The sequence below is a fragment of the Leucopleurus acutus genome (genome assembly GCF_964270905.1).
Source record: "Leucopleurus acutus genome assembly, chromosome: 8".
Taxonomy (NCBI): domain Eukaryota; kingdom Metazoa; phylum Chordata; class Mammalia; order Artiodactyla; family Delphinidae; genus Leucopleurus; species Leucopleurus acutus.
Window position 1 is genome coordinate 13,264,211 of NC_139151.1, and position 23,381 is coordinate 13,287,591.

General features: G+C 35.3%; 1 protein-coding gene across 2 annotated transcripts in view; it reads right to left on the reverse strand.

Annotated features, from left to right (window-relative positions):
* The window catches only part of ARHGEF12 (Rho guanine nucleotide exchange factor 12), a 140,257-nt gene that overhangs the window by 62,053 nt on the left and 54,823 nt on the right, over positions 1–23,381 (reverse strand). The window contains exons 2-4 of one of the 2 annotated variants that reach the window (XM_082844836.1): positions 14,793–14,816; positions 13,180–13,265; positions 11,509–11,565 (exon numbers count right to left, since the gene is read on the reverse strand). In XM_082844836.1, the coding sequence (XP_082700962.1) occupies positions 11,509–11,565; positions 13,180–13,265; positions 14,793–14,816 (167 nt within the window). The remainder of the gene's footprint in view (positions 1–11,508; positions 11,566–13,179; positions 13,266–14,792; positions 14,817–23,381) is intronic. The other variant, XM_082844837.1, reaches the window with a different exon arrangement.

Genomic DNA, 23,381 nt, shown 5'->3' on the forward strand with positions numbered 1-23,381 from the left:
ATATCCTTGTTGCTTATCTATTTTATATATAGTAGTTTGTATCTATTAATTCCATACCTCAAATTTGTCCCTCCTCCCTTCCCTCTTTCCTTTGGTAACCAAAAGTTTGTTTTCTGTATCTGTGAGTCTGTTTCTGTTTTGCATATATTGATATATTCGTTTGTGTTATTTTTTAGATTCCACATATAAGTGATATCATACAGTATTTGTCTAAGCATAATGCTCTCTAGGTCCATCCACATTGCTGCAAATGGCATTATTTTTCTTTTATGGCTGAGTAATATTCCTTGGTGTGTGTGTATGTGTCTCTATGTGTGTGTATACACAAGACATCCTTTTTTTGAAACTGAACTATAGTTGACCTACAATATTGTGTTAACTTCAGGTGTACAGCTAAGCGATTTAGTTATATACATATATATATTTTCAGATTTTCCATTATAGGTTATTACAAGATGTTGAGTGTAGTTCCTGTGCTATATACATCTTCTTAATTCAATAATCTGCTGACAAGCACTTGAGTTGCTTCCAAATCTTGGCTGTTGTAAATAGTGTTGCTATGAACATTGTGGTGCACATGTCCTTTCAAATTAGTGTTTTCGTTCTTCCAGATATATAACCAAGAGTGGAACTGCTGACTCATATGGCAGTTCTATTTTTAGTTTTTTAAGGAACCTCTAAACTGTTTTCCACAGTGGCTGCACCAATTTACATTCCCTCCAATGGTGTACAAGGGTTCCCTTTGCTCCACATCCTCTCTAACACTTGTTATTTGTAGACTTTTTTCTTTTTTTTTTTTTTTTTTGCGGTACGCAGGCCTCTCACTGTTGTGGCCTCTCCTGTTGCGGAGCACAGGCTCCGGACGCGCAGGCTCAGCGGCCATGGCTCACGGGCCCAGCCGCTCTGCGGCATGTGGGATCTTCCCGGACCGGGGCACAAACCCGTGTCTCCTGCATCGGCAGGCGGACTCTCAACCACTGCGCCACCAGGGAAGCCCTAGACTTTTTAATGGTAGCCATTCTGACAGGTGTGAGGTGATACTTCATTGTGGTTTTGATTTGCATTTCTTAATAATTAGCAATGATGAGCACCTTTTCACGTGCCTGTTACCCATCCTCATATCTTCTTTGAAAAATGTCTATTCAATTCTTCTGCGCATTTTTTGATTGGTTTGGGTTTTGTTTTGTTTTGTTTTTCAATATTGAATTGTATGAGCTGTTTGTATACTTTGGATATTAACCCCTTGCTGGTCACATCATTTGCAAATATTTTTCCCCATACCATAGGTACTCTTTTCGTTTTTGCTGTGCAAAACTTTTAAGTTTAATTAGGTCCCACTTGTTTATTTCTGCTCTTATTTCTTTTGCCTCAGGAGACTGATCCAAGAAAACTTTGCTACAATTTATATCAAAGAGTGTTCTGCCTATGTTCTCTTCTAGGAGTATTACGGTTTCAGATTTTCCATTTAGGTCTTTAAACCATTTTGAGTTTATTTTTGTATATAGTGTGAGGGAATGTTACAATTTCATTGTTTTACACATGGCTGTGCAGCTTTCCCAGCACAACTTGTTGAAGAGACTGTCTTTTCTCCATTGCATACCTTGCCTCTTTTGTTGTAGATTAATTGATTGTAGATGCATGGATTTATTTCCGGGCTCTCTATTCTGTTCCATTGATCTACGTGCCTGTTTCTGTGCCAATACCATGCTGTCTTGATTACTGTAGCTTTGTAGTATAGTCTGAAGTTTGGGAGGGTTATACCTCCAGTTTGTTCTTTTGTCTCAGGATTGCCTTGGCAATTTGAGGTCTCTGGTAGTTCCATATAAATTTTAGAATTATTTGTTCTAGTTCTGCAGAAAATGTCCTGGGTACTTTGATACGGACTGCATTTAAATCTGTAGATTGCTTTGGATAGTATGGCCATTTTAATATTAATTCTTCCAATCCAAGAGCCTGGGATATCTTTCCATTTCTTTGAATCATCTTCAGTTTCCTTCATCAGAGTTTTACAGTTTGCAAAGTAAAGTTCTTTCACTTCCTTGCTTAATTTTATTCCTAGTAATTTTATTTTTTTTGATGTGATTTTAAACAGAATTGTCTTTTTTACTTTCTCTTTCTGATATTTCATTACTCGTGTATAGGAACACAACAGATTTCTGTATATTAATCTTGTATCCTGCATCATTCCTGCATTCATTTATTAGTTCTAGTAGTTTCTCAGCAGAGAATTTAGTATCCTCTATATAGAGTATCATGTCATTTGCAAAGAGTGACTAAAACTAAAAACTAAAAACTAAAAGTTTTACCTCTTCCCTACTAATCTGTATACCTTTTATTTATTTTTCTTTTCTGATTACTGTGGATGGGACTTCCAATACCATGTTAAACAGAAGTGGTGAGAGTGAGCATCCTTGCCTTGTTTCTGAATTTAGCAGGAAGGCTTTCAGCTTTTCACTGTTGAGTATTACGTTGGCTGTGTGTTTGTTTTATCTTTACTATGTTGAGATATGTTCCCTCTATACCCACTTTGATGGGAGTTTTCATCATGAATGGATGCTGAATTTTGTCAAATGCTTCTTCTGCATCTGTTGAGATGATCATGTGACTTTTGTCTTTCCTTCTGTTAATGCGGTGTATCACATTGATTTGTGTATGCTGAACTATCCTTGTGACCCTGGAATAAATCCAACTTGATCATGGTATATGATCCTTTTAATGTATTGTAGGATTTCGTTTGCTTATACTTTGTTGAGGATTTTTGCATCTATATTCATCAAAGATACTGGCCTGTAATTTTTTATAATGTCTTTGTCTGGTTTTGGTATCAGGTGGCCTCACAGAATGAATTTCGGAGTGTTCCCTCCTCCTCAATTTTTTGGAATAGCTTAAGAAGGATAGGTATAAGTTCTTTATATGTTTGGCAGGATTCCCCTGTGAAGCCATCTGGTCCAGGACTTTTGTTTGCTGGGAGCTTTCTTTTTTTTTTAATTATAGACTCAACTTCACTTCTAGTGTTCAGTCTGTTCAAGTTGTCTGTTTCTTCTTGACTCAGTCTTGGCAGGCTGTACGTTTCTAGAAATTTGTCCATTTCTTCTAGGTTGTCCGATTTGTTGGCATATACCTGTTCATGTTATTCTCTTATGATTTTCTGTATTTCTGTGGTATCAGATGCTATTTCTCTTTCATTTCTTTTTTTTTAATTTGTTTTGTTTTTTGGTTTTTTTTAATTGAAGTATTGTTGATTTATAATGTTGTGTTAATTACTGCTGTACAGCAAAGTGACTCAGTTATACATATATACACATTCTTTTTCATATTCTTCTCCATTATGGTTTATCACAGGATATAAAATATAGTTCCCTGTGCTACACAGTAGGACATAAATGTTTATCCATTCTATATATACCAGTTTGCATCTGCTAATCCAAAACTCCCAATCCATCCCTCTCCCACCCCTCTCTCCCTTCGTAATCACCAGTCTATTGTTTACGTCCGTGATTCTGTTTCTGTTTCATAGATAGGTTCGTTTGTGTCATATTTTAGGTTCCACATATAAATGATATCATATGGTATTTGTCTTTCTCTTTCTGACTTACTTCACTTAGTATGATAATCTCTAGCTGCATCCAAGTTGCTGCAAATGTGGCATTGTTTTGTTCTTTTTTATGGCTGTAGTATTCCACTGTATATATGTACCACATCTTCTTTATCCATTCATCTGTCAATGAAAGTTTGTTTCCATGTCTTGGCTATTGTGAATAGTGCTGCTATGAACATAGAGGTGCATGTATCTTTTCGAATTATAGGTTTGTCTGGATATATGCCCAGGAGTGGGATTGCTGGAACATATGATAATTCTATTTTTAGTTTTCTGAGGAACCTCCATACTGTTTTCCACAGTGGCTGCACCAACTTACATTCCCACCAAAAGTGTAGGAGGGTTCCCTTTTCTCCACACCCTTTTCAGAATTTGTTATTTGTAGACTTTTTAATGATGGCCATTCTGACAAGGGTGAGGTGGTACCTCATTGTAGTTCTGATTTGCATTTCTCTAATAATTAGCGATGTTTAGCATCTTTTCATGTGCCTATTGGCCATGTGTATTTCTTCTTTGGAGAAATGTCTATTTAGGCCTTCTGCTCATTTTTCAATCGGGTTGGGTTTTTTTGTTGTTGTTGAGGTGTATGAGCTGTTTGTATATTTTGGAAATTAAGCCCTTGTCGGTCACATCATTTGCAAATATTTCCTCCCATTCTGTAGGTTGCCTTTTCATTTTGTTTATGGTTTCCTTTGCTGTGCAAAAGCTTATAAGTTTGAACAGGTCCTATTTGTTTATTTTTGTTTTTATTCTCTTTCATTTCTCATTTGCATCCTTTTTTCTTCTTAGTGAATCTGGCTAAAGGTTTACCGATTTTGTTTGTCTTTTCAAAGAACACCTTTTGGTTTCATTAATCTTTTCTATTGTTTTATCTCTAATTAATTTATTTCCTCTCTAATCTTTACTATTTCCTTCCTTCTACTGACTGTGGGCTTTGTGTGTTCTCTTTCTAAATCTTTTAGGTGGTTAGGTTGTCATTTGAGATTTCTCTTGTTTCTTAAGAAAGGCCTGTATCACTATAAACTTCCCTTAGAATTGCTTTTGCTGCACCCCATAGATTTTGGAAAGTTGTGTTTTCACTTAGTATTAGCTTAGCTTAGTATTGCTTTATTCTTTTAGTTTTTGCTTCTCTGAGAAATTATTTACCTCTCCTTCTATTCTAAATGATAATCTTGCTGGGTAGAGTACCCTAGATTGCAGGTTTTTCCCTTTCAGGACTTTGAATATACCATGCCACTCCCTTCTGGCCTGCAAAGTTTCTGCAGAGAAATCAACTGATAGCCTTATGGGGATTCCCTTGTGTATACCTCTTTGTTTTTCTATTGCTGCCTTTAGACTTCTCTCTTTACCTTTAACTACATTTTGCCATTTTAATTATGATATGTCTTGGTGTGGGTCTGTTTGGGTTCATCTTGTTTGAGACCCTCTGTACTTTCTGTATCTGTTTCCTTCTTTAGGTTCGAAAAGTTTTCAGTCATAATTTCTTCAAATACATGTTTGATCCCCTTGTCTCTCTCTCTCCTCTTTCTGAAACCCTTTTAATATAAACATTGGCATGTTTTATATTATCCCGAAGTTCTCATATGTTGCTTTCATTTTTTTTTTATTTGTCTTTCTGTTTGTTGCTTTATTGGGTGATCTGCATTGTTCTATCCTCTGGATCACTTATGCATTCTTCTGTGTCATTCAGTCTGCTATTCGTTGCTTCTAGTGTGTGTTTTATCTCAGAAGCTGAATTATCTATTTTTTTATTGGGTCTTCTTTATGGATTCTAGTTCCACGTTAAAATGATCTGTGCTTAGATCAGTTCTCTTTCTTAATTCATTTAGCATTTTTATAACAAACTTCTTGAATTAATTATCTGGTAGACTGATTATCTCTGTTTCATTATTTATTTTTTCAGGGTTTTCTCTTGCTCTTTTGAGAGTAGTTCCTCTTCCTTACCATTTTACTTAATGTTCTCTGTCTCTATGAATTTAGGTGAAACAGTTATCCATTGTGGTCTTGAGGGATGTTTTTATTTGGGAGCATCCCACTGTAGACTGTATATGCCACTGTCTCTGGTGTGAGGGCTGAACTTGATGTAGGTGCCAACCACATTTTTCCTCAGGGTATGCTAGCCACTATCACCTTGATAGGGAGTGTGGCTGGTGTTGGGGGAACTAGAGGCTGCACAGGGTCTAAGGCTAGATTTCCTCTCTACTCAGTGGCAGTCACCACCTTGTCAGGGGTGGAGTCTGCTCTCAAGTTGCTGGAGCAGAATCTCTGATGGTCAGGCTCCAACTGGCTCTGTTCCTTTTAAATATGTGTTTTGATGGCAAGCCAGTACCTGCATACTCCTCACAAGTCGAGTCTAGGCTTCTCCAGCCTTTCTATTTGTCCCACTGGTTCTCCAAGCAGCCAAGGAGGCCTGTCTCCTCTACACAGGATCCCAGAACTGGGATGCCCAGTCTGTGGCTCCCCAGGGTGAGTGTCCACCCATGCTATCTCCCTTTTCCTCTTAGTTCCCTTCTAAGGGCAGAGATCTCAGCCTGATGTTTTTCTTCCCATCCTACCCAATTATGTGGGAATCTTTCTTGCAGCCTTGGTTGTATAGGAGTTTTTCTGCCAGATTCCAGTTCGTTTTCAGTGAGAATTTTTCCTCGTGTGGATGTATTTTTCATGTTTTTAGGAGTAGATGAGCTCCATATCCTCTTACTCCACCACGTTGATCCCCCTTTCCAATGCAGCATTTGAAACCCATATAAAAAAGACTGTTTTTTTTACTCAAAAGTGAATTACCAAGGATTGTATTTTGAAAGTGAAAAAAATTAAGTCTTTGTAATGCTTTGCTGTGGGGAGGGGAAGAAGTCTTTAAGGTATTCTGAAAAGGTGAAAAAGTACTCTCAAGTTTCACTGTAATACATTCCTTGAACAATGCAACAACTATATTGCCAAACAGAAAACTAATGAAAATGCAAGGCAACATGCTAAATCTTTCATACTGCATTTACTTTAGGAAAAGCACATTAGTCTTTCTTCACCTTTGATTTTATTGCATGACCAAACTTCTCTAAGTCTCACCTCTTAAAAATTAGCTTCAGGGAAGGGTGTGGAGAAAGACCATGTGCAACTCCATAAAAACAGCTCATTTTTAAACTGCTGGCAGACATCATGTTTTATGAGTTAGACCTCAGATAATCCTTTGATTAAGAAGTTTCTTGATTCTAAATGCATAATGCTGCCAGCAAGAGGAGGCTTAAGTTCCAAGCATGCCGATTTCATTCTTTTAGACTATAACCAACAGTAAGTCTCTTTTCAAAGTTACATTTTCTTCTACCTTAAAATTTTTCAAAGGAAAGAAAAATCCAATTATGATGAATCAACATTGTATTCCATCAATTCTCTTTACTAAAATACTTCATCCCAATCTCAACAACCACTCATTCAAAACTCACTTAACTGAGTGACTCCAGTGTGTCAGGCATTATGGGAGATGCAAAGATGAATATAAATACAAATAACTTGATACAAAGCAGGATGTCGAAGTTGAGACAACAAAAGTAACTGGGTAAACCTAGGAAAGCCCTATGAAAGAGGCAGTATTTGAACCTAGGCCGTGAAGGATGGGGAGGATTCTAATAGCGAGTTATAGGAGATAATCCATTCAAAACAATGGGAATGGCATGAGCAAAGAAAGAGGACCAAGCCACATTTGGGAAAGGAAAATTTGGAGGACAGTCTGGTACCTTTGGGTGAACCGTACTAGATTAATGGAGAATGATGAATTGGAAACAAATTATGGCATATCTTAATAACTATTTGTACTTTCCCAAAAAGTGAATGACCAAATCCTTACTTTAGTAACACTCATCTGACTGAATACAGTAGAATGGAGAGAAGGAAGTGAATCAATGTGAAATAAACATGAAAGAAGGTTATGAGTCTATTAAAATAGTCTAATGACATGATGACAAACTGAACAAAGCAGTGGAGATGAAAGCAAACAGCAGGGGGTGAAAAATAATGTGATGGCAGAACCAATTAAACCTGACAAGTAGTTGACAATAAGGGACAAGAGAAACGGAGAAGTCAAAGATAAATTTAAGAAAATAAGACTAAGTAAATGGGACAATGACCAAGTCATTAAAAGAATCAGGGAAATCAAGGGGAAGATTGATTTCCAGCCATAGTTAACAATGATAAATTCCAGATTGCTCATTTGGATTTTAAGGATAGTTAGAGTGCAAGGATTCAGCAAACAGTTATAAATATGAGACTGGAAACAGGGAGAAAGATCAGGGACAGAAACTTGAGCCATGCCTATATTTATAAGAAGGAAAAAGAAAGCAAGTACAGAAAAGACAAAACCATTATAAAGAGAAAAGAAATAGGTTGATTTAATATTATATACACCAAAGAAAGGGCATCAACATTGCCTAATGGCACAAGGGGAAGGTGAGAACTGAGAAAAAGTTCATAAATTTTCAAGTTGGATATTTTGATTCACCTTCCAGATAGTATGTGTTCAGATTTTAAGAGGTTAGGAAGTGAGTGATTTATGAGGACACAGAAGGTTCATGTAGAATGCTCTTTGCAAGGTTGAAGAAAGAACAGAGAATAATAACTTGGTGAGAGTAAAAATCAAACCAAGAAGTTTTCATTTGACAGATATGAGAAGCTGGAATAAAAAGAAATATGAATTAAAAGAAAATACACTCTGAAGTATCCAAACCTGGATATTTCAAGACCTAACAATTCGCTTCTGTTATGGACTAAATGTTTGTCTCACCCCAACAAAATTCATATGTTTAAACCCTAACTCTCAACATGATAGTACTTGGGAATGAGGCCTTTGGGGAGGAACTGGGGTTAAATAAGGTCATAAGAGTGAGGCCCTCATGCTGGGATTAGTATCCTTATAAGATACCAAACAGTTTGTTCTCTGTTTCCCTCTCTACACATGCTTGCACCAAGGAAAAGACCATGTGAGCACAAAGCAAGAAGGTGGCCGTCTTTAAACCCAGAGAAGAGCCCTCACCACAACCTGACCAATGCTGGCAGCCTGACTGCATATTTCTAGTCTCCAAAACTGTGAGAAAATAAAGTTCTGTTGTTTAAGCCAAGTCTCTGGTATTTTGTTATAGAAGCCCCTCTGGTATTTTGTTACAGAAGTCTTTTTGAAATAGACTAAGACAGTTTCAAAAAGACATGGTTTATTTTCTTGTACATAATATCATCAGCTGTAATCTCTTCAGGACACCAAGACAGAAGCTGTAGACTAACTCAAAATTCCCCTGTTAAATCTCTCATATTCCTCACACCCCCACAAAATTTCTCTATTACAATATTAGTAAGGAAAATAGAAAATTAAGCATCATTAAAATTGCAGATCAGAAAATATACCTGTACATGGTCAACAGACTCCAAAAGGTTCAGAGGGGAAAATAAGGGGAAAAGGAACAAATATTGACCTACTGCGCTGGGCAGAAACTTAACAAAGAAGTGAATACAAAACAAACATTTGGTTTCCTCTTAAAATGAGCAAAGTAAATCTATCTCACAAAATGGCTCTAAAAATGGCTAGGAAAGTTTAAATAAATAATTTGTAAGTGAATGACTAGTATTTGTGTGAAGTACCAAGCTAACAATTTTATCCCAAGAGAAGACAATGTATAATCTTAGAAGTTAAAAGTGGGCTTGTTAAGAGACCCTACACTAAAGCAATGTCACCAGTTGCTATGATTCTACTCAGTCATATTCCAGTATTTCCAAGCTTTCCATAACTCTCTAGAGATTCCTTTTCACCCACGCTAACTGCACACAGTCTGAAGAAGTCTATTCACACAGGTGATAAAATATTTGTAATGTCAGAGAGATTTAATTTAGCATGCTAGCTCTGTTCTGATCAACTCATCCCTCTCAAAAGTTCTTTTTGAGAACTCATGGCTCAGTTCCTTCCAAAAAAGGTATTTCAAGGGTTCTCAAGAAACAAACACAGAGAAGCCACACCTTACTTCCCCATTACCACTTAAAATGTTTCTATTACTACCAAGCCAATGGCATGTCTGAACTAGTGTTAATATTCCCATCTCTGGTAAGAAAAATCTTAGTATACTATTTCTAGTCATGGATTCCTAAATTGTTAGTCTCATCCAAAGCAAACAGCAAGCTTTTGCATACATACCACAGATCTAGGAAAATGGTGGGGGAGATGAAATTACAACATTGCAAAGGTTGCTGGAAAAGAATGGTGCTATAAAGATAGTGTTCACATTCCTAAGAAGAGAATAAACCATAGGAAGTTCTTTATATAGAACAGAAAGACACGGTCTCAAGAACTTATGAGGAGCCAAATACTTTGGAAGGAAGAAAAAGCATGAACTTGACATGCTATAGGGCATGGTACACATTTCCTGTTGAACTACTGTAAAAGGTTTAACTACACAGAAAAAGTACTGGTCACATAAACCCAAGCAAAGAACTATATGTATGTATCTAACACAAAAGCATTAACTGATTTATAATCAAACACAGGCCTCATAATACTAAATAGTATCTGACATTATGTGTTCAAGTGTCAGGAAATATAAATTATAAAGTGTCTTAAAAGAGAAAGGGGGCATTTTCATGTATTTTTTCCTTTCATGTGTATATCAAGCTAGGAAACAGCTACACCCAAGGAAACTTCCACTTGATAGACTTTCAGCCTCTATTGGAGAAGACCTGGTTTTCCTTTGAGGCCAAATTTGGATTCTTCTTTTAAAAAAAAAAACTTACTGGTCTTTCAGAGATTATTTTAAAAGTCTAGGGCTTCCCTGGTGGCGCAGTGGTTGAGAGTCCACCTGCCGATGAGGGGGACACGGGTTCGTGCCCCGGTCCGGGAAGATCCTACATGCCGCGGAGCGGCTGGGCCCGTGGGCCATGGCCGCTGAGCCTGCGCGTCCGGAGCCTGTGCTCCGCAACAGGAGAGGCCACAACAGTGAGAGGCCCGCGTACCGCAAAAAAAAAAAAAAAAAAAAAAAAAGTCTAGGTTCCAGGCAGTGCTTCTCTTATCCACTTTTCTCAAAACACTAATTAGATGCCAAATCAAGAAAAGAGGACAGGTAAAACTATGCAGAAGAAAAGGAAAAGGAAAAATATGTCTGAAATTCACAAACATGGTTTATATTATCTTTGGAAGACAGGACATAGCCTGGAAATATTAGTGTTTTAATCATCTGTTGCAAAACTTGACCATTCAGGTTAAAGCTGCTCTTTGCGAAGATTATTTTTTAAAGGTGTCATTCTGAAATTTTCCCATTCAGAATAAGCTTTAGGGAAACTTATGAAAGGCAGAGACATTCTTCATGCTACAAAAATAAAATGCTTAGGATATTTTTGCTGTTCTAGATAAATTACACAAGAACAGCATTTCCAGATGATGAGGCAATTAAAAATAAACAATTAAAAATAAAATTAAAATTCCAAAGAACTGCTAACACATCAAACTATACCAGTACTATACTTAGAGAAAAAGACTGGTAGCACTGATGAAATTCTACATGATCCAAACTCTGCAAACGGGACATGGGAAGAAAATGCCAAGAATTCAAAGCTCATCCATGTTATTTGGAGAAACTTGACCCAAACATATTAGAGATAATCACTTTCCTAACATAAACAAGACGAAAGAGAAGATGGGTAATGTGCCTATTCTTACTCTACAATGTTAGTTTCTAGCAACCTTAAGCTTCCACATCACAGCCACATTAAAACCCCAGGCTCCCTTTCCCTGCAATAGATCATGCCATGCAGAGCAGACACAAAAGAGACTGCAGTTAAAAAAAAAAAAAGAAAGAAAGGAAAGAAACAGCATGAAGCAAGCTCCAAGGTGCAAGGCTGAATTGGCTACATTAGCTTACCATATATCTCGGGCTACATTAGCTTACCATATATCTCGGATCTACTCTCCTCTGAACTAGACTTTGTCTTCTTGGAGGAGCTATCTGCACAGGAGCGGGAGAAAAGGAGAGAGATATAGAAAATATGGAGACCAATGTAAGGGGAAAAATTCATGGGGGAAAAAAGAATGAATCATGATCAAGTTAAATCGTGCAAACACAAAGTATGAACGTCACAGGTGATAGCCCTTAGAATAGTCAGGAACAGCACAGGTAATGACATATTTTAGATTTATCAAAGAAAAGACAGTGCAATAAAAATATGTAACAAAACAATACATGAAAAGTCTACAAAATATATCATCTGACAATTGTAGAGATGACAAAAGCACTAAAAGCTGTAATAATCTCATTATGAGGCACTGAATACCACTTTGCTAATCTGTCTTTGGAGACAGGCACATCACAGATGACCAATACAGAGTTAAGTCAATCTAACAAGACTATAATGCTTCGATGAGCACAGGGCAGAAACATGTGACCCTAATTATCAAGACAGTAACTAATCATATAAATGAAAGCCTCTGAGCCCTATGACATCAAAATTAGGTGTCAGAAATAAAGGATTTTTCTTAATGGAGATGCAAGAACTTACATATTACATACTTCCACCACCAAAGCCTCCTAAATTGATGATTGGGATTTTTCACCTACCACCCAAGATGCAGGTAACTTAGTAGCTATTCACCTCCCATTCTTCCCTTCCTAGATAATATTTATATTTTTCAAAATAAACTAGCAGTCTAAACTAAAAGTATAACAACCTTAATTAGACACAAAAAATACTCCATTAAAAATTAAAAATTTTACTTCTTACTTCTAAGTGAAAATACTTAAAAATAGATATATTTATGTATCTGAGACCTTAGCATTTACTTACTTCATCTTTTGTCATAGGAACATACAAGTAATAAAAGAGTATATGAACAAAGAATAAGTTTCAAATGACAAAAGCAAAATTATCAAGCAATTTTTATAAATTAAATACTGAGTGGGTTTACAAGGGGAAAGCAAAGGCCTATATATTACAAGAGGGGTTCAACCTATAGATACAAAATTAAGAATATAAACAGTCAAAAGTCCACCAGCATGAAAACTCTAGGAAAGATCAACACTACTGAGATTGAAAGACAGCTGTCTGAGTTTAGAATACTCTTTGAAGAAAAAGGGATTTCTATTCATTTGCTTATTCTAAAATGAGATGATCATTAATTTTAAATTATTTTATCTAATACTCCAATTAACCATGATCACACCTGAATTTTTAGATGACTACAGAATATGTAGTTGTTATCAAGCCTTGATTATAGCCTTGATTTTATAAACATACTACTGTTCATACCTAGGATTTACCCAAGTTCTTGGTCTGACCAAAATCTCCAATTATGATACAATAACCATTTCTATTATCATCATTATTTTAAAATATAATAGAGTCTATAACGATGCTTCCATAGTGGAATCCATAGTGTTGAAAGTTAAAAATGCTTGTATTCCTCCTGAGTGCAAAGGTTTTATATTATGTAATTGAAGAGGAAGGAGAGTCTTAAACAGATCAAACAGCTACTGCTGAGTGTTTCAGGTGGTCATGCAGCTTAAAGTGTTATTACTGGAAACTTCACTACTCTCAATATTCTTTGGCAGAACAAAGCGCTTTACCTGTGGGGTCAAAATCATGTGATGTACTGCGCTCAACTTTCTGCTTCTTATCTGTTGGTGACTCTCGGTTCAAAATACTTCCATGCCTAAATTAAATAAAAGCAATTAAATATTTTACTATAAGGAAATAATTGGAATAAAAACTTAATTTAAAAATCCCAAGTGTGTCTTACAAAGAGAAACCAAGAAATCAGTTTACCTTACACAGTCTCATAAAACTCTCTAATTTATATTTTTCAAGAAGTTTTAAAATTCAGTCTATACTATGTTTAATACAGAGTCTATTTACCTGGTTATAAAAAGTGCTTAAAAATAATGAGCAGTATTTGGTAATAAAGTCTATTTTATTCTGAGAAATAACTGCTTAAAACCTTTTAGTGGTTTTCACAGGTTAATCACTATTATTTCCATTTAACAGATAAGAGAACAGTACCTAAAAGTAATTAAACATATTCCCCAACCCTATGTATATTATGGCCAGGTTCAAAAACACTGTGTAAATACAGCATGGATGAGAACAGTTTTAAAAAAGAAAAATCTTAGGCAAGGCTTTTTTTTTTAAAAATTGGGGTATAGTTGTTTTACAATGTTGTGTTAGTTTCTACTGTACAGTGAAGTGGAGTTCCCTGTGCTATACAGCAGGTTCTTTTTAGTTATCTATTTTATACATATTAGTGTATACATGTCAATCCCAATCTCCCAGTTCATCCCACCCCCCCACCCCCCACCCCCGCCCCTGCTCTCTCCCCTTGGTGTCCATACCTTTGTTCTCTAGGGCAAGGCTCTCTTAAAGCCTGCCTATAATTCTTGCCACAGAAGTCTTTCCAAGGCCCAGATGGCATAAGAATTATTATTTTTCCTAGGACCTACCCAATTATACTTGATCAGATAATGGCTAGGCAGCAAACAAGACCACTACTATAATACATACACTTCTAATTACTTGAAATACCAAGATTAGCATTGGTATCCTGGACTATGCCATCACTAGAAATGATAAAAGTACTGTAATAATTAGGAATGACATACTACCTACATTTTAAATAATACATACAACAATTAAGATGAAAGAGAAAAAAGATGCTGAAGAACGAGTACTGAGGAAGAGGCATTTAATCCCAAGAAATGAATAAATATGGAGATACAGGCACAGACATATTTGGACATTTTGGATTTTTTCCTTTACTGTCTTAGGGTAATTAAGACTGATCCAGTTTGTCAAAGTTCATTAACTAAAAAGGCAGTTACAGTTACCCAAGTGATAAAACACATCAAAAACTGGCAATCCATTTACACTCCCCAAGCTACTCACAACTGAAAACAGTCACAATAGATTTTTAAATTAAATCTCTTCATAGGGAGTGATCTTAAGTATCGATTTGAACAAACTTTTAAAATGCTTATATTAAAAACATTGGAAATGTTATCAAAATAATGCTGTCTTCCAGAAAAAATATGCAACACCTGTTATATTTTAAATTTGTAAAACATTTTGAAACTTTAAACTACTTAAATCCACATTTTCTAAAACCACAAAAATGTACCATAATTTTGAAGGAACACTTCTAAGTAAAATTTAACCTAAACATATGAAGTGCAACTGAACAACTTACCTTATAGGTTTTTTGAGGGGAAACCTGAAACAAAGAAAAAACAAAAAGAATAGATGTAGTTATTTCACTTGCAAGATTGTTATTAAGCTTATTCATTCTACAAAACCAGAATAAGGGATTTAAATCTATACTAACTTTCCCAAAGCAAGATTCAACAAACAGGTGGAGTTGGATACCATTTTTTAACATCTTAACTACTTTGTTAAATCTTAAATTGCAGGTGTATTTACCATCAGCTGTCCCTGAGTATGGGTTCTCTTTTTAAAAATTCAAATAATAATAGCAATAGCTACATTTATTGAGAGCTTAGTAGATACTAAGCACTATTCTAAACTGTTCACTTGTAATATTTTTTAATCCTAAAAAAATAACTATGAAGATATTATTTCCATTTTACAGATTAAAAAAACTTAAGCAAAGAGAAATATTTTACCATTAAAATATTATATTTAGTTTTCCTAGCAAAAGTTCCTTCTTCACCTTTCCCCATTCAAAATATCTGGATACTTATTACTGCTCTATTGGTTGGTCTGTGTCTAACCTTTGATCATGATTAAATCATTATTCTCAATTATTTATGTTTAGGTAATACCAGAAATCTAGAAAAAATTACCACTGGGGTACTATCAGTTATTAAAAGTATATTCCAAAAGTAGAAAACAAAGGTACTCTAAATGTTTTTTCAGTTTGTAAGCTAAAAGAACTACAGCCTTTTCTCCTGGTTGTCTTTTTTAAAGGAAATATTACTGGAGGCTTCTTGATAAGAGTTTGATGCTATACATAAATGCTAACCTAAGTCTAAAAGGGTGTTCTCAAACATCCTCCCATTCCTCTTCTCATTTCTGTCCTTTTTAGAATTATCTCAACCTATAACATTTTATGTAAAGATTATTTAGGTGATAAGAACAGGGCTTATTAAGAATATCAGTAAATTTTTTTAAGGCTACTAGTAACAGTAGTAAGAAATAAACATAAAATGATACCTGACTATTTTATTTGGCATGGAGGTAGTTTAGTTTAAAAAAAAAAAAAAAAACCTTAGTCTAAATATAACTTTAATTACAAATCCCTTTACCTCCTATATAAATAAAAATTGATTCAAAGAAAAAGACAGAGAATCTAAAAACTTCCCTAATAAGCGATAGCATATTAACTCTACGACCAAGTTAGGGATAATAAGGAAAGGGGGTTCTGGGATAAAAGAGAGGACACTGCTCTAGAGAATATACTGATTACAAAAGATAACCAAACCTTCAGAAATAAGAGTTCCCAAGTAGTCCATCCTTCCTTGTTGGGGGAGGTGGGAGGGAATGGGATTTAAATTTAAAGATGAACATAAAAGTTGGCAGAAAAGAATTCCCAGCTGAATTTCTGCAAAGGACAATACCTGCAGTTAGCAACCTTAGCCACTTGGCCTGACAGCCATTATAAAAACTCCTACCCAAAAACAATGCTGCTTGCGTCAGAAACTGCATCATCCAGAGAGATTCTGGTAAAGAAATCTGGAAGTTCCCAGACTACTGACTGTAAACCAGTTTCCTGAGTTATTTTCTCTTACAAGGGAATGGAAAGGAAGGGAAAGAGGACAAAAATGGAATGAAAAGATAAAGAAGAAGGACCGCCCTACAGTATAACTTGCTTATCATAATCGACTTACTATATTCAGAAAGTACAAAGAACTTTTCTCAAGAAAAGCTTTATTTACATCACAATACTTCTTCTCTAGTCACCAAATTCCACTTTAAAGTATGTGGTAAAACAAACAAATATGTATGTACCTATGTATGTGCAGTTGCATGTATGCAAGTAACAGAGTCAAGGGCCCTCCTGGCTATTTCATTCTTCCCTCTGCTCCAGCTAAGAAAATCACCAAGAGAATCCCATGGTTTTGTAAAATCCCTACCATCTGCTGGATATTGAGATGAAGATGTAATCAGATAGCTGGAAATAGAAAGCTAGAACGCCAAAGAAAAACTTGGGGCTAGAGTTGTAGATTTGAGTCACCAACCCACTGATGGCCATTGAAATTTAAAACAGCAGGTAAAGAGAAAACACCAAGGATCAAATCCTGGGGAAAAGAAACCTAGCTTCTGAACAACTGAGAAAGGATGTGAGAGCCAAAGAATGAGATTAAGAAGATAAATCAGAATGGAGAAAGGGTTGCCCTAGGAACCAATAAAGAAGAGATAATACTATCAAATGCTATAGAAAGGTAGGTCTAAAGGCTAAGAAATGGCCATATTCTAAGCAACAGAGTAACCCAACACAAGGCTGATGAAACAATTCTGGTGTACAAAATCCCATTTTCAAGTCCCTGTCCATTGTATAGTCCAATCATAAAATTGTGAAAATCTCCTTTGGTTAGATATTTAAGTACAACAGCTGTATCTGAATGCTGACATGTTGGATATGCCTAATTAATCAAACGTGTCTGGCTTTTGAAAGTATCATATTGATGACATGGACATTTAGCCAACAATGAACATGTTTCGTGCATATTTATATATGTGTATATGTATTCTGCTAGTTATAAGACAAAGTCAAACTGCCAATATGAAGAACCATAATATGTAAAGAAAAGGGTTAACAGGAATTTGAGCCATTGGGATAAGGTGACTAGATGCCCCTATTTTTGATTACCTATACTAAGCATATTCGTATGCCAAAAATCCTAACCAAGGGCCTTAAATGTCACAATACTTTCACTCACTTGACTCAGGATGCCTTTTCCTTGTTAGTTCTGAGCTCTAGCATTAAATCACTAGGTAGCAATATACAGAGGCCTCCCCCAATTTTTTATTTTCCCACTCCTCCCAATATGTTATTATAGAGGGAAATGTGATTTGGTAATTAAATAACCCTAACCTATAATTAATATATACTGGAGTAAAACTTCCATTTTTTAGCCAGGTTTTTGTTTTTTGGGGTTTTTTTAATAAACTTATTTATTTAGTTTTATTTATTTTTGGCTGTGTTGGGTCTTCTTTGCTGCACGCAGGCTTTCACTAGTTGCAGCAAGCGGGGACTATTCGTTGCGGTGTGCGGACTTCTCATTGCGGTGGCTTCTCTTGTTGTGGAGCACAGGCTCTAGGTGCGCAGGCTTCAGTAGTTGTGGCATGTGGGCTCAGTAGCTGTGGCTCGCGGGCTGTAGAGCGCAGACTCAGTAGTTGTGTTGCATGGGCTTAGTTGCTCCGCGGCATGTGCGATCTTCCCAGACCAGGGCTCAAACCCATGCCCCTGCACTGGCAGGCGGATTCTTAACCACTGTGCCACCAGGGAAGTCCCAGACAGGTTTAACTATTCTACAATATACATACACGATGTTATAATTGTTTTTAAGATTTTAAAACTTAAAACTTTTAAGATCGTTAAACAGAATTTCTTCTGGATCTAAAATATTGCAAAGAACAGCCAAAGTTTTGTGTCATCACATATTTGCTTATAATAAATAGCCTACTAGAAATCGTATTTTCCTTTTATTGATTTTGGTGAGAAGAGCTAGCCTTTTGATACTACTCCAGTGAGAAGTGTTCTGAAAGCAGAAATAGGGATATCACAATCAAACCTTAATTCCTACTCTCTGCCTCCTCCAAGATATTAGATTTTTCTCCCTTGGGTTTAGTTATGATGAGGAATTTGGGAGTTAGATGGTTCTTAATAATGGATAACTGAAATGAAGGGGAGGAAGTTAAGGAAATCTTACCTACATTGGATAGTGGTCAAGCTTTTATTAACAAACAATGTTAGCTACTAAATTTAGAATTCTCAAAAATTCCATTGTAAGATACATCCTGATTTTAGTGATATTAAAATGCAGGGGGGAAAAACTCACTCCAGTGAGGAGAGTTACTAGACAAAGAACTCTGCAAAACAGATAACAAGATAATTCTAAGGCTCAACTCCTCATGAAGTGATAATAAACAATAGTGAAAAAAACAGACTATTCCAATATTGTTATAGTCGATGAAAATTACAAGTGATCTCAGGGCCTTAGGTTCAGGGACTCCTCAGAAAAAATATAACTAGGTTCATATTCTAGTTTCACAATGAGAAGGTACTTGAACGTGGGCAAGTTGCTTACCCTATCTGTAAAACAGTGACAATACTAGACCTACCTCACAAGTCTGTTTTGCGGATTAAATCAGAAAATGAGAAGGATTAAATGAAAAGCACTGCCTAGCACATAGTAACCACTTAATTATTATTACCTATTAGGGAGAACAAAAATAAAATCTGAACTTTAGCTGCATGACTTCAAATTCAATAGAAAATAAAAATAAAGACTAACAATATTCCAATCGGTTTTTAGCTCAGTAAAATCCACAGAAATGCATAATTCAAGGCCAGGGATGAAACTATAAACTTAACTTGCCAAGTCATATTACATAAAATTAAGGGCAATACTCAAGTTAACAAACTTCCCAGATGCTACAGGGTAAGAAAAAATATCGGGTTACGACCAAAACTTTTAATTTTCCTGGCAAGTAAGGTCAGTGATTTTTATTTAAACATAGTGAAATTATGTTGACCATACCTGCCACTTAGCAAAAAAGTCCATTATTTCCTCATCTCCTTTAAAATATCAAGAATGATTAAGGCATTCTGTGTCCCAGATGTAAATCGAGCTTTTCATTTATACATTTCTATTAAATAATTTAAATAACCTGAAGCATAGCACTTAATTTTGAAATTACTCTAATATGAATATGAACCAGCTAGCTCAAGTATTATATCATTTTTCACAAAATAACAAACATAACAGCTAAAAGAACATTTGTCTACAATACACAGCGCCCGTAAGTATAGGGATTCAGACCATGGTACTGACTTCAGCTGAACTGTTAATTCAATCTTTAGATCTCTGGACAGCAAGATTCATAGAACCAAAAGTAGTAAATGACCACTACCACTTCCCTCCCCCCCACCAAAAAAAAAACCACACCAGTCATAAATTCTTATGCCACCTATAATTTATAACTGGTCTAGCTTAGAGTCACTAAAAGAACAAAAAATTTTGGAACTAGCCAAAAAAAGAGTCTGAACATTATCTAGCATTGTACTTTGTTATTAGCATATAGATCCAAAGCATGAAAAGTTTAGCAGAGCTGGCAATAAAACATTAATTAGTTATATCAGACAGGCTCTAAAGCAGAAGCTACAGCTGACAGGATGACTCATGGAGAATTCTTCATGGTGTTATTAGTTTTAAACTTGTGGACCTTGCAATACAAACCACAGAATGACAAGGAACAAGGAGCTCAGTTCTGTGTAAAATCCAAAAATGATTCACTAGAATGTAATGTAAGGTCTCAAATTAACTTTTAAAACATAGCTTAGTATACTGCCACTTTTACTGAAGAACTTAAACACAAGACAGACCCCAAGTAAATGCCTCTTACTTCTTGGACATACTTTGACAAATCAAATAGTAAATTCTAAATTATTTTAATTCCCTCTGCCAGAGCTATTATAAACTGCATATTGGTTGTTTCTGAACTGGAAAAAGTAATTCACAATAAAAATAACAGCTTATTAAACTTTCACCTTTTTATTGACAATCTGGAACATTATCATTTTTGTATTTCCTGTAAGGTTTCTAAATAAATTTCCTTTGAGATCATGAGTATCACCATTAACTTAGTGTCTTTTTAGACTTCAAATTATTCACTCCAAAAGAAAAAAGAGTAAAAAAAAAAGAAACTTGAAAAAGTCTGAGACCCTCAAACTACTTAAGTATCCTCATCTCATTAAATACCATTCAAGCCATCAAATCCATTACTAAACAAATATCAGCAAGAAACTGGACTCTACGGAATAATCTCATGACTTATAAATCAGGGACAACGTATGATTTTCATTAGATAAGGATTTAAATCTTAATCTTGTTTCACAATTCCCTATTTCAGGGTATGTTTGTGAAAATAAAAATGAGAGAGAGAATAAAAGGCCTCAATCTGGGATAGACATGTTTCCCAACAAGATTTTACATAACATATATTAATATTAAATGTTCATATTTTGTAAACTGAAGTGACAATGTGCAAAATTTGTTAGGACAAGCTGCTTTCTGCAAATTTGCAGAAAGATACAATTGTGCTTCTGAAGAAGTAGAAAGTCTTAGTTATTAGCTTTTTACCTTTTGCATTGAGGTGCCACTGAGACAAGCTTCAGCATTAATCAGAGCTTGACAATTTCATAAAATATAAAATTATAATATAAAATATGTCAAATAATATTTTATTTTCTATTATATAAAAAAGTTCTACTCAAAATTTAAATTATTATGTATCAGTTAAAAAATAGAATTCTGGGGCTTCCCTGGTGGCGCAGTGGTTGAGAGTCCGCCTGCCGATGCAGGGGATATGGGTTCGTGCCCCAGTCCGGGAAGATCCCACATGCCACGGGCCGGCTAGGCCCGTGAGCCATGGCCGCTGAGCCTGCGCGTCCGGAGCCTGTGCTCCGCAACGGGAGAGGCCACAACAGCGAGAGGGCTGCGTACCAAAAAAAAAAAAAAAAAAAAAGAATTCTGTAGCAAGGAATATCAAACAAGAAAACAAATTATAATGGATTTATCTTAAGTGCACCTAAACATTTCTTATCAAGTGTCAACACAATTACAGGAATAGGATTCTTTTATTTCTAAAATCTTGGGAGAAGGAAAAATAACCAAAACTACACTAACTCCCAAATCACAAAAGATTATTCTTGATCTCTGCCTACCTTCAGGTGTTGGTACTTGGTGTGCACTCATTCCTTGAATACAGGAAGGCTAATCACTGCCATAGCTATACTTAACCCAAGTTAAATGGCAAGGATTGCCCCCAAAATCACAAGAAAATATAGGGAATGAGAAAAGTATAAACTTAGTTCCCACATACTCTAAAAATGTTCACAATTTCCTTGAACTAAACCAACATATGTCTATTTCTTTTGAGGAAATAAAAACCTCATACACTTTCCAGGAAGAACTCTAAGGGAATAAGGATTGAGCATATTCTATGTTTTCTACTTACGATTTGTATAAATTATATAAGAAATGCTTTATGGGTAAGTATTTTGATTACATATCCTTGTATTTAAGTCATATTCCTTAGTTGGTGAAATATTTCTATAAATAATGAAAATTTAGAGGCTATACGGATATAAAATATAGGTAAAGATAAGACTACTAAAAAAACTGATCAGAGCCAATATCATTACAATTAAGTTTTCTATATAACGCACCTTCCACATCCATAAAAGTGTTTTATTTTCTTCTGAGGAGATTATTTTTCATTGAAAATACTTTTACTGTCTATGTATACAATGAATGATCTGATGAAAATTTTGGTTTTAAACTAGAGACATTTCTCTTCATAAACACTTTGGTTCTGCCATCAAATATTAACAATTCCTCAATTCCTCTTAACTGTCCACTTAGTTTACCATAAAACCACACTTTCTGCTGCCAAACCTGAATACCCCAAACTTTCAAACTACCGCAAAGAAAAAAAAAAACCTCTGATTTTGTGGAGCAAAGGTGAGAAAATTAGTGATATGCATGCCATCTCACCCTTTCTTCTACAGAAGTTTTTCTTGATCTAAAACCAAGGAACTAGAGTTGAGGTATACTCTTATCAGTAACAATGGCTCACCAGAGCACTTAATCTGGAAAGGCGGAGAGAAAGGGTGTTTTAATTATTTTGACATTCTTCTTACATCAACCCAGAATTGAGAATCATTGCTTTACAAAGTTCAGTTCATTCTGAATTCACTGACATTCAGTTCCATTTTCTCCCTTAGATGCTAAAAATGTGACTTATCCTAACATGCTTAACACATAAGACTACTGATATTAATAATTTTTAAATAAACCTATGCTACTAATATCATTTTTATAACATTTCCAAGATAATTCCTCTCTCTCAAGGGATTGAGGAATGAGACTGTTATCTTTCCCCAAATGTAAAGTTTCCTATTAAGCAATGGTTCTCTACTTTTTAATATGAAAGAATATCTTTTATCCCCAAAGAAATACATGTACACAATTTAAAAATTAAAAAGACAAAACAGAAACCAAAAATCAGCTATAATCTCAACACCTAGCATTTTAATGAATATTTCCCCCATCTTTTCTCAAGATATAGATTACTGTATTTGTATATAGTATAAACACAGTGTATAAAAGTTCTTTTTATAAAACTTAAAGCATAATGGACATATTGTTTTGGTAATTTTTTAAACTTAATATCAACATAATTTTACATCATTACATTTTTCACTACAGCACTGGTTTTAAATTGTGCCGCATAAAATCCTAGAGGTTCGAAAGAGGTCCCTCAGAGGACAAAATTGGGTAGATGAAGACTCTAGGTTCCCCATACATCAGAGCTGCTTAGCTTTTATTTATTTTATATATTGAACTTACACATGAGATAAAGATTTAAAAAAACAGGGCTCTAGATAATTCTTGATACCTGCAAAGTGCTTTGTGATATAGCTACTTAATTAATTTAACCAATTCCCATTTGTAAATACTTAGGCTAGATCCACTTTTTAGTATAATAAACAATGTTGTAACAAAATATCGTTGTAATTCAAGTTATGCAC